This window comes from Miniopterus natalensis, chromosome 2, assembly GCF_054644295.1.
Source record: "Miniopterus natalensis isolate mMinNat1 chromosome 2, mMinNat1.hap1, whole genome shotgun sequence".
In the NCBI taxonomy this organism is placed as follows: domain Eukaryota; kingdom Metazoa; phylum Chordata; class Mammalia; order Chiroptera; family Miniopteridae; genus Miniopterus; species Miniopterus natalensis.
Window position 1 is genome coordinate 54,492,043 of NC_142082.1, and position 15,728 is coordinate 54,507,770.

General features: G+C 33.8%; 1 protein-coding gene across 2 annotated transcripts in view; it reads right to left on the reverse strand.

Annotated features, from left to right (window-relative positions):
• The window catches only part of PIBF1 (progesterone immunomodulatory binding factor 1), a 159,799-nt gene that overhangs the window by 46,563 nt on the left and 97,508 nt on the right, over positions 1-15,728 (reverse strand). For both annotated transcript variants that reach the window (XM_016216463.2, XM_087814302.1), the window contains exon 13: positions 9,993-10,095. In XM_016216463.2, coding sequence (XP_016071949.1) covers positions 9,993-10,095 — 103 coding nt within the window. The remainder of the gene's footprint in view (positions 1-9,992; positions 10,096-15,728) is intronic.

A 15,728-nucleotide genomic window follows, 5' to 3' on the forward strand; every position in this document is an offset into this window, starting at 1 on the left:
CTCCACTGAGCCATACTGGCCAGGGCTCAACCTTGAATTCTTTACCCAGGGAAAATATATTTCAAAAACAAAGGTGAACTCAGCAATTCCACTCCTAGGTGTACATTCTAAAGTATTACAATAGGCAGGCAAACATATCCTCTTCATAGCAGCACTATTCACAATAGCCAAAAGGTGGAAATAACCTAACTGTCCATCAATGAATGAATGAGGTAAATGTAATGTATCTGGAAATCTGCTAAGTGATTAGATTTTAGGTGTCTCACCACACCTACACAAAAGGTTAAATACGATGTGAGGAGACAGATACATTGATTAGCTTGACTGAAATAATCATTTCCTTATGTTATAAATATATATCAAATCATCATACTGTCACCTTAAATATATACATTTTTATTAAAAAATAAATAAAAATAACAAAAGTAGAAAGTACAGGTGCAAAAGAAACAAAAACCCAAAGCACAAGAAACATAAGACAGATAATTTGGACTTCATCAAAATTAACTTTTGAGATCAAAGGACACTAACAAGAAGGCAAAAGATAAGCCACAGAATGGGAGAAAATTTCTGCATATCATATATCTGAGAAGAGTCTAGCATTCAGAATATATAGAGAACTCTTACAACAACAAAAAGACAGGCACTCCAATTAAAAAATGGACAAAGGATGTGAATAGGTATTTCTCCAAAGAAGATAAACAGCCAATAAGCACACAAAACAATGCTCAACATAATCAGTGATAAAGTTAATACAAATCAAAATGCGATACTACTTCAGGCCCACTAGGATGGCTAGAATAAAAAACAAAACAAAACCACTGGTAAGAACATGAGAAACTGAAACCCTTGACATTGCTGGTGGGAACAGAAAATGGTGAAGTTGCTGTGGAAAACAGTCTTGTGATTTCTCAAAAAGTTAAACAGAATTACCATGTGACCTAGCAATTCCACTTCTTAGGTATACACCCATAAGAACTGAAAACAGGTGTTCAGACAAAAAGCTTGTACGTGAATGCTCACAGCAGCACTATTCACAATAGCCAAACAATGGAAATATGTAACCTCAACATCCATTTTGTTGACGAGTAAACAAAATGTGATATATCTGTACAATGGAATACTATTCAGTCATAAAAAGAAATTAAGTACTAATAGATGGTAGAACATGAATGAACCTTGAAAAGGTGTTAAGTAAAAGAAGCTAGAACAAAAGGTCACATTTTGCATAATTCCATTTATATGGAAAAATCTAGAGAGACAGCATATTAGTGGTTGCCAGAAGCTGGAAGGAGGAGAACATGAAAAGTGATTGCTTAATGGGAACAGGGTTTTACCTTCTAGGTGATGAAAATGTTCTGTAACTTGACAGTGGTTGTACATTACAAACATACCAAAAGCCACTGAATTATACAATATAAAATGGTTAAAATGGTGAAGCCTTGAATGCATACAGTTTTTATTTGGCCTTAGTAATATAACTGAGAAATACATTTTAATCTTGATTTTTGTTAAGAATAGTCAGAAATGTAGAAACAAAAAACAAAGAACAAAAAAATCCCCCAAAAACCACGGTGAAATAACTTTGTGTAACATACAGAAATGAAAAGAATTCATCACCAGCAGACCTGCTCCATAAGTGTTGTTAAAAGAAGTACATCTATCAGAAGCAATATGATATCAGGTGGAAATTTGTATCTACACAAAGGAATAAAGAACATCAGGCATGGTAACTATTTGCTTAAGTATAATAGCTTTTCCTCATACTATATTATCTTTTTAAAAGATTATCAACTGTTTAATGTAAAAATAATAGCAATGTAGTGTGAGTTTTATACATGTGTAAGTAAAATATATATTAACAGGAGCATGAAGACTGGGAGGGGTAAATGGAAGGACACTACTTTAAGGATTTTAAAATATTACATGAAACTAGATGGTGATAAGTTAAAGGCATACACACACACACACACACACACACACATATATATCTGTAATAACAAAGGGTTATAGCCAATAAGCCAACGAGATAAAATGGAATGATAAAAAGTATTCAATTAATCCAAAGAAGGCAGGGGGGATAAAAGGAAAAAAGGATAGGATAAATAAAAAAAACAAATAGCAAGATAATAGATTTAAAAATAATCATATCAATAAACACATTAAAATGTAAATGTTCTGAAAACCGAAATTAAAAGTTCTCTTTTTTCAGACTGGATAAAAAAGCAAGCTCTAAGAGTGTATGCTGCCTGTAAGACAATTCAGCACAAACAGGTTAAAGCTGAAGAGAGGATGGAAGAACACACCATGGTAACACCAGTCGAAAGGTGTGAAACTTTTATGCTAAACAAACAAACAAACAAACAAACAAAATAACACTACTAAGAGAAACTAACATCTAAATAAATGGAAAGATATACTAGGTTTATGGGTCAGAATATTCAATATTATTAAGATGTCGATTCTCCTCATTTAATTCACAGATTCAATGTAATCCCAATAAAAATCAGCCAGTTCTCTCTCCCCTCCCCTTCCCTCCCCCCCCCCTCTCCCTCCCTCTCTCTCTTCCTCTCTTCTTTTTCTCTTTTGGTAGAAATGATTATAGAATTCATATGGGAATGCAAAAGACACAGAATAGCCAAAAAGCTTCTGACTTGAACAGAGATGGAGAACCAATACTATCTAATTTCAAGACATCATAAAGCTACAGTAATCAAGATGGTGTGATACTGACATAAAGACAAAGAGAAAACTGGTACAGAACAGAGTCCAGAAACAAACTCTCACAAACATGTCTAATTAATGTTCAGCAAATGATACTAGAACAATTTGGTTTCAATATGCAAAAAAATGAATTCCAATCTATATCTTGTACAGCATGCAAAAATGAACTATGAAAGATCTAGAGAAAATAATAGACAAAAACCTGTGAACCAGGTTAAAAAAGATATTTTAGATACAACACTCAAAACACAATCCATAAAAGAACAAACTGATAAACTGGACTTGATAAAAACTCCTGCTCTTCAAAAAACATTGTTAAGAGATGAAAAGGTAGGCCACAGAGTGAGAGAAAATATTTGCAAATCATGTATATGATAAGAGACTTGTATCTAAAAGTATAAATAATACTCAAAACTCAGTAATAAGAAAACAATCCAATAAAATGCACACAAAAAACTTGAACAAAGACTTCTCCCCTAATAAGAAAAACAGAGGGCAAAGGAAAACATGAAAAAATGTTCAACGTCATAAGTCATTAGGGAAATGAGAATTAAAACCATGAGATACCCCTACACATCATTAGAAGGGCTAAAATGTAAAAGACTACCAGATAAAGTCTTTGCAAGGATGTAGAAGAACTAGAACTTTCATACGTTGATGGTGGAAATGTAAAATGCTATATTTGGTAAGTTGTTTGGAAGTTTTTAAAAACATTAACTAGACACCTACTATATAATCCAGCTATTCTACTCCCAGGCTATTTATCCAAGAGAAACAAAAGCATATGTTCATACAAAGACTTGTACATATTATGATCATATTAGCTTTATTTATAATAAGTAAAAACAGAAAACAACCCGAATGTCTACAGGTGAATGGATAAAAAATTATGGTATATCTACACAATGGAATGTTACTCAGCAATGAAAAGGAACTATGGATGGAGGACACAAAAGGAGTGTGTGTGTATAAAAAGCACAGTGATTCTACTTATACATAAGTCTAGGAAATATAAACACATCTGCAGTGGATACTTGGAGATCAGGATGTGAGGTGAGGAGGGTTGGGAGGGAGAAAGTCCAAAGGAGAACAAGGAAACTTTGGGGGAGATGCATATGTTCATTATCTTCATTTTGGTGATGGTTACATGGGTATACACATGTGTTAAAAGTTAGCATATTATATACTTTAAATATGTGCAGTTTAGTATATGTCCATTATTCCTCAATAAAACTGCTATAAAAGAAATACTTGTTTTCATTTTGAGTACTTTTTATTTTTATTATTATTTCCTAATATATCTTTTTTGATTTCAGAGAGGGGGAGGGAGAGGGAGAGAGAGAAATATCAATGATTAGAGAGTCATTGATCGGCTGCAGCCTGCAACCCGGGCATGTGCCTGACCCGGAATCGAACCTTGATCTCCTGGATCCTAGGTCAATGCTCAACTGCTGAGCCATGCCCCGCTGGGCTTCAGTACTTTTTAACATTTTCATTTTGGCTATTCATTTATGTATATTCTGAATAGCATATAACTTAATAGTAATTCTAACAATAGTTGAGTTTCATCTGTGTTTTATTCTGAAAAACTCCAAGGTGGTTTAAATATTTAACCTGCTCTAAAAAATACAGATCCTGAGAGAATTTCTTTGATTTTTTCACCACATATCATGAATAGTCTCTTGTTATAGAAGCAATCTAATACAGGCATACCTTAGAGATATTGCAAGTTTGGTTCTAGACCACCACAACAAAGTAATTATTACAATAGAGCAAGGTATACAAATTTTTTTTGGTTTCTTAGTGCATAAAAGTTATGTTTACACTATACTTAAGTGTGTGTGATAGCAATATGTCTAAAAAATACAATACACAAACCTTAATTAAAAATACTTTATTGCTAAAAATGCTAACCATTATCTGAGCCGTCAATGAGTTGTAATCCTTTTGCTGGTGGAGGGCTTTGCCCAATTCTAGTTTTCTTGCTAATTTCTGCATTTGCAGTTACTTCCTCCACTGAAGTCTTGAAATCCCTCAAAGTCATCCATGAGGGTTGGAATCAACTTCTTCCAAACTGCTATTAATGTTGATATTTTGACCTCTTCCCATGAATCACTTTTTTTTTTTTTAAATATATCTTTATTGATTTCAGAGAGAGAAAGGGAGAAGGTGAGAGAGATAGAAACATCAATGATGAGAGAGTCATCATTGATTGACTGCTTCCTGCACGCTCCTGACTGGGGATGGGGCCCGCAACCAGGTATGTGCCCTGACCGGGAATTGAATCGCCATCTCCTGGATCCTAGGTCGATGCTCAACTGCTGAGCCATGCCCAGCTGGACATGAATATTCTTTTTTTTTTTTTTTTTAAAATATATCTTTATTGATTTCAGAGAGAGGAAAGGAGAGGGAGAAGGAGATAGAAACATCAATGATGAGAGAGTCATTGATTGGCTGCAGCCCAAAACCAGGGCATGTGCCTGACCCGGAATCAAGCCCCAATCGCCTGGATCCTAGGTCAATGCTCAATCGCTGAGCCACACCCGGCCGGGATGGACATGAATATTCTTAATGGCATCTAGAATGGTGAATCCTTACTAGAAGGTTTTCAGTTTACTTTGCCCAGATCCACCAGAGGAATCACTAGCTATGGCAGTTATGGCCTTATGAAATGTATTTCTTAAATAAGAAGACTTCAAAGTCAAACTTACTCTGTGTCCTATGAGCTGCAAAATGAATGCTGTGCTCGCAGGCATGAAAACAACATTAATCTAGTTGTACATCTCCATCAGAGCACTGGGTGACTAGGTGCATTGTCAATAGCAGTAATATTTTGAAAGGAATCTTTTTTCTGAGTAGTAAGTCTCAACAGTGGGCTTAAAATATTCAGTAAGCCATGTTGTAAACAGATGTGCTGTTATCCAGGCTTTGTTGTTCCATTTATAAACACAGAGAGGGGAGATCCAACATAATTCTTAAGGGCCCTAGGATTTCTGTAATGAGCACTGGCTTCAACTTAAAGTCACCAGCTGCATTAGCCCCTAACAGGAGAGTCAGCCTGTCCTTTGAAGCCAGGCATTGACTTTTTTCTAGCTATTAAAGTCCTAGATGGCACCTTTTGCCAATATAAGGCTGCTTTATCTACACTGAAAATCTTTTGTTTAGTGTAACAAATTTATTATCTTAGCTAGATCTTCTGGATAATTTATTGTAGCTTCTACATCAGCACTTAGTATTTCACTTTTATGACTTAGAGATGGCTTATTTTTTTAAACCTAATGAACCAACCTTTGCTAGCTTCAAACTTTTCTTCTGCAGTTTCACCTCTCTGAGCCTTCAGAGAACTGAAAAATATTAGGGCCTTGCTCTGGATTTGGCTCTGCTTTAAGGCAGGGGTGGGGAAACTTTTTCTGCCAAAGGCCATTTGGGTATTTATAACATCATTTGAAGGCCATACAAATTTATCAACTTAAAAATTAGCTATAAAAAAAGCTCCTAGATTTATTGAGTTTTGAGTCCCACCTGTGGTTGCCTTGGCAGGGCCAGACCAAATGATTTCATGGGCTGAATATGGCCCATGGGCCGGATGTTCCACACTCCTGCTTTAAGGGAATGTTGTGGCTGCGGTGATCTATCTAGATCACTAAAACTTTATCCATATCAGCAATAAGGCTGTTTCACTTTATCATTTGTGTGTTCACTGAGTGGCACTTTTAATTTCCTTCAAGAACTTTTCCTTTGAATTCACAACCTGGCAAACTTTTTGACACAAGAGGCCTAGCTTCCAATCTAGGTTTCTTGGCCTATGACACGCCTTCTTGACTAAGCTTAATCACTCCTAGCTTTTGATTTAGAGTGAGAGACATGAGACTCTTCATTTCACTTGAACAAATACTGTAGTGTCTCAGTGAACTGGGAGGAGCGTGGATATGAGAGAACGGCCAGTAGGTGGAGCAGTGAGCACACACACATTTATCAATTAAGTTAGTTCTTATATGGGCATGGTTCATGGAGGTCCAAAACAGTTACAATAGTAACATCAAAGATCACTGATCACAGATCACCATAACAAATATAACAATAATCAAAAAGTTCGAAATATTATCAAAATTAAATTGTCACAGAGATGCAAAGTGAGCAAATGTTGAAAAAATGGCGCTGACAAACTTGCTCAATGCAGGGTTGCTACAAACCTTCAATTTGTAAAACAGTGCAAGAAAAGGAGCTATGTTTGTAACATCTTTTTTGTGGGGTGGAAAAGAGTAAGATTCATGGGTTGTTACAAATTTATTTTAAATCTTAAGGGAAGTTATACACTCTACATAAACCTTTAAATACAGGTTTACTGATTCTCCATATGTCTTATGAAAAAATTTTCAAACATATACAAAAGTATAAAACCGAATAATGAACTATATGTACCCATCACCCAGCTTCAAACATTATCCACAGTTTGTTTTTAAAAAAAATCTATTGAGCCCTCTCTCCCTCTTGCTTATGGAATATTTTGAAACACATTGCACATACCATACCATTTCATATCACAAATATTTCAATATTTAAGTCTTTTTCTCAATATTATATAAGTTTTTTAAAAATTGCTTCATGTAAAGTTAATTTTACTTCATTAAAATGTAATTACTTAATTTAATTTCTTATATTTCCCCCATACAATTTGTATAGGAGTGTGTATCCATTTAGAAATTCCTATTTAAATGAACTGAAGTGCTCCCAGGTGTTTTTTTAAAAAAAAATTTAAATTAAAATTTTTTTAATGTTGTTGCAATGTGTTTTTTATTTTATTTTATTTATTTTTTTAAAAAAAGTATTTTTTTTTTTTAAAATCTTTATTGATTTCAGAGAGAGGGAGGGAGAGGGAGAGAGAAAGACAGAAATATCAATGATGAGAGATTCACTGATCGGCTGCAGCCCACAACCCAGGCATGTGCCCTGACTGGGAATTGAACCCCGATCTCCTGGATCCTAGGTCGACACTCAACCGCTGAGTCACGCCCAGCCAGGTGCAAGGTATTTTTTTAAAAAAAAGTAATATGATGACATACATACGCACAAGTTTATATGAATTTTTTTTTAATATGTCTTTATTGATTTCAGAGAGAGGGAGGGAGTGGGAGGGAGAGAGAGAGAGACAGCAACATCAATGAGAGAGTCATTGATCTACTGCCTCCTGCACACTCCTGCTGTGGATCAAGCCCGCAACCTGGGCATGTGCCCTGACCAGGAATTGAGCCTTGATCTCCTGGATCATAGGTTGATGCTCAACTGCTGAGCCACGCTGGCCAGGCAGTTTACATGAATTTTAATATTTTATTTTTTTAAGAAATGTTTTTGATAAGTTATTCTGAAAATAAAACAAAAACAATGGATCTATAATATATTAGTGTGCAGAGGTTCATTTGTTATTTTAGTCATTCATTTACATAGCCTTCCATGGTTTGATCCTGCAGTGTGCTGCAGCTGGCTTGTAGTTTTTAAGAGCTGACTGGTAAATTTTTAGGAATTTTGTGAGCTGGTTTTAAATACCACTATTATTAAAACTTTATTTAGATTTAAAATAAAACAAATTTTATTTAAAAAAGGGATACTAAAAGAAAATCAAATTTTAATTGTTTTACTATAGTTTACTATTATCTATGCTCTTGAGCTTACAACACATCTACTGTATTTGTGTGGTGGAAGCATTATGTAATGGTGTGCTACTGAGCATCTTTACTCTGTCTGCATTCAGTAACATTGTATTGGCAGCTTGAAGTTAGTCACGGTGGGAATATTTATCCCATGGATACATGCAAATGAGGACACTGCTTCCACGCTGAGCATTAAGTATGTGTCAGCACTGCAGTATCATAGAAGATTTGAACTTCTGAAATTTGAGCATAAAGATGTTACAATATTAATAGCATTTTAATAGAGGGCACTATAAAGACAAATATGGACAGCAGGTCCTTAAAAAAACATATGAAGAATACATGTATTAATATTTTTTAATATATAACTTTAAAAGTGGCATCTAGTGAAGTGGCATCTATGGTTGTTTTTTTTAAATCGTCACCCGAGGACATTTTCTCTATTCATTTTTAGAGACAGTGGAAGGGAGAGAGGAAGGGGGGGGGGAGAGAGAGAAATATCTACGTGAGAGAGACACATCAACTGGTTGCCTCCCAGGCGCACCTGGTCAGGGAACCTGCAACCCAGGTATGTGCCCTTGACTGGGAATCAAACCAGGGACCCTTTGGTCCAAGGGGCTGACACCCTAACCACTGAGACAAACCAGCCAGGGCGATGGTTTTAATTGTTTTATTATTTGAATTTCAGAAGTACAGAAATATGTAATTAGATGTTGACTTAAGTAATAAGGATTGAAAATACTATGTAAAACACATACATGACCCTTGAACAACATGGGTTTGATGCGTGAGTTCACTTACAGGTGAATGCTTTTCAATGAATATAGAGTCAAACGTCCATCTCTGGGTTTCGCATCCCAGATTGGGAATCTGCGGTTTCAAGGGGCAACTGTACGCACTGTTCTACGTCATTTCATACAGGGGGCTTGAGCATCTGTGGATTTGGGTAACTGTGTGTGTGTCCTGGACCAATCCCCAGCAGTTACCGAGGGATGACTATTTACAGAAAAGTTCTGGGGGAGTCAAAAGTTACACAGGGATTTTCAACTGCGGTGGCGAGAGGGTGCATGTCTGCATCCTTAACCCCTTGGTTTTCAAGGTTCAACTGTATATTCCTTAAATGATACAATATAAGGCTAAGGAAAATAAAAAAATATAAATCTGATTTTTAAGATATATAATTTGGGAACTACCATATAGTGAAGAATGTGAGAGCTTAAGGTTATACCAAGTTAAGTGTGTATAGTAGATAAGGGATTTTTAATCAATTAAAGAAACCAAAAAGCAAATCTATTTCAAAAATGGGGCTTTAGTTAAAAAACCTAAAATGCCACTGAAATTTGTCAAACTTGTTTTGCCAGTTGATATTCCCAGAAACCAGAGCTCTGTCTAGTCTGCATTTATATTTAGTCTGAGCATTTAATCTCCCTTTTGATCTTAGTTTTGCCATATACTGTAAATTGTTTTATAAGGCTTTAACATCAAGTTAGTTTCATAAATTGTAAAATCATTTTGTACCATCAAACCACTTATTTTAAAACTGCTCAGAAAATACACAAAAGAGTAACAAAGATTAAACGCTGTGATTCTTTATATATATGTTTTTTTAAAGTTATTTACCTCTTGTGAAAGCTGTGCTATTTGGTCCTTTCGATGTTCCAGGTCTTTTAAAACCAATGAGTTTTGTTTTTCTAACTGAAGTACTCTTCTTGCCAAATGGACACTAGGCAAATGAAATAAAAAAATTAATGCTTAGAAAAGGGGAATGCTATCTAAAATACTGAAAATGTGCCTTGTGTGCTTGAAAACTGGCTTACCATTTCCTAATAATACTTAAATGTTAACAGAAAAAAATATTTTCAGATGTGAACAGTAAAGACCAATATTCCAACAACTCAGAATTTGGGAAGTAAGATTAAAATCTCCGTAATAACATAACTGAGATATATTGATTACAACAGTAATGGTTTATACACTTGCTACATTATGATACTTGCTTAAAAAGACCACAAGATAGCAATTTACAGCTTTTCTCCATTTTTATAAAAATTTCCCATTTGTGAACAAATCAGGAAATTAGTTAAAACAATAAGCTTGCACTTTGAGAAAAATCAGTGTTTACCTCAGATAACATGATGCATTTATAATACAAAACACAACTAAATAGATTTTCTATTTAAAGTAGAGATGGAAAAGATGTATAAAGATGAAAAATGTCTATTGTATTGAGTATAACCATTAAAATTAGGTTACCTTTAGAATTTAAAATCACATTAAATGTGAAATGTTCCAACTCCACTTTTAAGACACAATTTAACAAAAAGTTCAGCTATAAAATCATTTTTCCTAACTACTAAGGAGAAAAAATGGCATAATTCTTTTAAGAACTACTAATTTTGTTGAGAAGATGTGTTGCTCCAAAGACCTTTCTGTAATTCCAAACACTTAAAAACTTCGTATTTATAACATTTTCATTTTCTATGAGTTGACCTATTAATACCTTACTTTCAAAACCTCTTGGAATCCAAGAAGACAGGATGTTTTACCATGTCAAGAAATAAAATATTTTCTTTCTAAATAAAACTATATGACATAAATGATTCCATTGTATTTTTTAGTATTTTCTAACATCAGATAAAGGAATGCAGACAAAGCTCTGAAAATAAGGCTAAATATAATCTTACAAATCTATTTCTAAGAACTTGTTCTCATTTTTCCAAATAAAAAAGATGAATTCTGGTAAAAGTTTATATAGTAAATTAGGTAGCTTATTTGGATAAGCTCATATCTAAGTTTCTATCCTTTGAACTGGCATAAGATTTTGCCTTAATAACCAGTTGAAGTAAGAGATGAAAAAGACATAGTTCCTGTTTTTTAACAATCATTTTATACAAAACACAGCTTTACTGATATAAAACTTTATTGATATGTAATTTATATACCATGAAGTCAACCACTTAAAGTGTACAAATCAGTGGTATTCAGTATATTTAGAGTTGTTCAACTATCACTATAACCTAACTTTAGAACATTTTTATTAGCCCCCCCAAAATTTGTACTCATTAGTATCACTCGCCTGCCCAGACCTAGGGAACCACTAACTTCTTTCTTCCTTTACAGATTTTTAAGGTGTTTATAGTTTTTGGATCCCCATTTTCCACCTCCAACCTAAAATATACCAAATTGTTTCAAATTTGATCTAAAATAAAATCTCTTTTTAAAAATTTATTTTTACTGTTGAAAGTATTACAGATGTCCTCTTTTTTCCCCATTGACCCCTTCTAAAATCCTTCCCTATATCCCCCTCACCCCAGGCCTTTACCACACTATCATCTGTGTCCATGAATCATGCATATATGCATATAAATTCTTTGGTTAATCTCTTCCCATCCCCCCAACTCCTCCCCCTGCAAAAAAATAAAATAAGATCTCTACAAACAAAATAAGTCTTAATGCTAATTTTATATTATATTATATGATTGCAAACATCTGTATTTTAGATTATTAGCTTTTTTTTTTTTAAAGGCTAATTTTAAAAACTTGACATTATTTTCATTCATATTTTCAATCTCTTTCATCCTTCACATGTGTTAGGAATAAGTCTTTTCACTGTTTTGTCTCCCACAAAACAGCACTACGGTCTTTTTGTACATAGTAGTTTCTCAATGAATATATGTTGTAAACTCAGTATTTGTGTAATACTCAGTATAGAAAAATGAACACAATCAAATGCTATTGCAAATAATCACTTACAGATTAAATGAAATGGAAGAAAAAGGGATGCAAGAAAATAATGAGATGCAAAGGTCATCTATTACCAATATTCTTCAGACAATAACATAAAGACATGAAGTTTAAAAATATTAAGTAGCTCATAGGGTTTGGGTGCTTTTTGTTTTGTTTGGAACCTGCATAATGCTCTTATGCAAATATGGTGTGATACCAATTATCAATGCAAAATATCACATTACATAAAACACTAAATTCAAGAAAGTCTGGGTATGCTGGTGCTTAAGTCCTACCATCAGGGCTACCTCCTTCTACTAAGAATTTCCCTGATTTTGGTTGAGGGATTCTGAATGAAAAAAATAACTGTAAATAGCAGGAAGATATGACTTTTAAAAATGGCTCATAAATGTGTCCCACAGTGTTGATTACTAGCTTATAGTACTATTTTATTGAGAAAAGCTTTCTAGGAACTGGTGCTGATGGGAATGACTGTGACTACTGTTTATGAATGTTGGTGCCATTTATGATGCATAATGGTTATAATATATATGAAAAACACTGTGCTACAATTGGTCTCCAATTGACCCATTGATTGTATTTTAAAAATTCACTTCTGAGTCAGTTATAAGGCTAGCAGAACACATCTCATGTATATATCAGAAATGATATTAAGGTCTCAGGTTGCTCTAAATGACCCATTTAGCCCATGATGCTTTAGGGGGGGGAAAAAAGGGAAAAAACCCCACCAGGAATAAAAAAACAAGAACAAGAATAAAGAGTAATACTGTGAAATTTTCTCTTTAAAAAATTATATATTTAAGCATATAGAACACACAGAAAAATAAGAACTATAATTTTTCATGATTATAATACTTGCAATTACACAAAAGTGATAAAAAGAAAATTAGCAATTTTTAATTTTGATCATGAATATCAATGACTGCAGAAAAGCAGGTTGAATTCAAAGAAAAATTCATTAATTAAAAAAGATATTTACAAACACTTTCTTTTAACAAACATTTATTAAAAGCCTTTAATCTATACAGGTACTGGGAATACACAATTTCTACCTGGAGGATCTAACATTCTACTGAGGTAGGTGGGCAAATAAAAAAATATTGTAGTGTGCTAAATTCTATGAAGGGCACACAGGAATAAAAACTAATACTCATTAATCTAGTGAAGAGGCAGAGAACTAGCATCCTGGGTAGAGGGAAAGCTAAGTAAAGAATGATCTGCTGGATACAAGTGTAAGCAGCACGGTATTGATGGATAAAACACACGGTGGGTAGTGAGGGCTGAAGCTAGAGGGATACGGGCAGGGCTCCATGATGAAAGGCCTTGTATGACAAGCTGAGTTTAAATTTTCTTTTCTTTTTTAAAAAAATATGTTTTTATTGATTTCAGAGAGAGGAAGGAAGAGAGACAGAAATATCAATGATGAGAAGGTCATTGATAGAGCCCGCAACCCGGGCATGTGCCCTGACCAGGAATTGAACCCTGCGGTCTCCTAGGTCATAGGTCGATGTTCAACCGCTAGGCCACGGCCGGCCGGCATCTCTCGTCACTCCTTGACTCCAAATAAAAGTCACTCTCTTGGATCTGTCAATGATCTATACATCCAATCATTACATACAATTTCATAATTAGCCCAGCCAATGTGAGCATGGAAGACCTCTATTTATACCTTAGATGTCAAAGCACAATGAAGGACCGATGCTCTGTTCCGAGTCCTTCAATGTTTCTCTTAGTATTATCAAAACTGCAAATAAACAGGTGCATATATTTATATACTTGTTAATTAGTTACATGGTTTGAAATAACACTTGGCTTTTTAAGTCTTTTTCAGTTTTAGCAGGTTAGAGCATGGCATGGATAAATGGTTTTTAAAAAGGGCACATTTGCCAGAATGATTCCATCTTCAGAATGCTTCAGGTTGGTCCTTGTATTGCCTGCTGTTGGTAGTGACTGAAAACTAAATAGTGGTCTCATGCTGATTATCTATGTTATATGAGACTTTCTCTAGTTTCTTCTATAGGTCTGAACTTTCAAGTTGATCATGAATAGACTGCATTAACTTTTTAAAGGACTAGCCCTAAAACCAACTCAGATGAAATAAGCACAGCTTTCCCTAAGGACAAAAATGAGAACTCATACATATGAGAACAAAGGAGAGAAAAACAAATTTTTGCTACATACAAAAGTTTGCTAGAGGAAATAAAAGTTTCCCTGGCCTTATTTTTTCCTTTGTTATGAAGCTCAATCAACTGTGAAAATTTCAACCTAAAGCTCTTTATAAAACTAGACAGAAACCCAAATAAAAGGTCTACAGTATGCAGTGATCTTGCAATTTGAAAGGTTTAAAAACCTCCAGGGAAGTCTCCACATTCAGGTCTGAGAAAACAAACACAGGAGCACACACTAAGACCACGTTAGTGCTTGGGTGTTACCCAGGTTAAAGAGCATAACCAAAACATGTAACCAGAAAATCTTGTTTGCTATTTTCAAAGTAATCACGACCGAAACAAAAACATTACTTCAGATTTTCAAGTTTAGTCAAGTCAAGAAGTGCCCATTTTAATCTACTTTAATTGTATAAGCCCTTTTAACTCTCCACAAAGTTGTTCAGAAACAGTTTAACACAATATCTAGTTATTGTTCCTCTCTCTAGAGAAACTTCAAAATTCGAGTAGCCTTATTTACTAATTATAATTTGTTTAAGACATTTTTTGGGGGGAGTTATTTTGCAAATATTGAAAAGTTAATTTTGATACTTCTTTATACGAGATTGGCGTTACAGTATATGTCTTAAGAAACTGATTGGCATCAAAGAAAATGAATCTCAAAACTAGTTTCATGTCCAGGGTGTGTCTCTACTAATTATTTCAAGAGGTCTCATTAAAATTTTAAAACAAAAGTGTTATAAATAAAAACTCAAAGTGTACCTAGGTAAAGTTTTTGGAACACTGGCTTTTGCTCTAAAATCAACTATGCAATTTACTTTAAGAAACATTAACTAGCATAACAAATTAACTGTGAATTTTGCATCTATTTTTTCATTTTAATTTCATAATTTTGCTTGGGTAGCAATAGGAAACTAATGAAAAATTTCAGTGGCTATCCAGCTTCTTAAGAGCAATATGGCACACAAAAACAGAAGGCCTAAAAATTAAACTTTTGGATAACTAATAACATTTATCTTTTTAAAGACAATTCAGTGACATAAAAAAATGTTCAGGGTAGAATTATAAGATAAAAACAAAATTCTAAATTATATACAATAATATCCTAATATATAAGAAAAAATATATCTGTATACATTTTTGAACAGTATATTTAGATGGGAGAATTATCAGAAATTTTCTTAATTTTCTAAAATAAACATATTATTTTATAATAAGTAATCCCCTTCAATTAAGTGTTACCCTAACATACCTAAATCTGGTTGTTGAATATATGAGATTTTAAATCAAATTTACTATGAAGAGAATACATTGTGTAGTAGTTAGGAAATAAGTTCCTTTGAAATTTTAATATATTTTGTATAATAAAAACTTTATTATGCAAATATTTCATTTGCTGTTCTACCTAAACTGTTTTATAATACCTTAAGTTTCCATTGCTTTA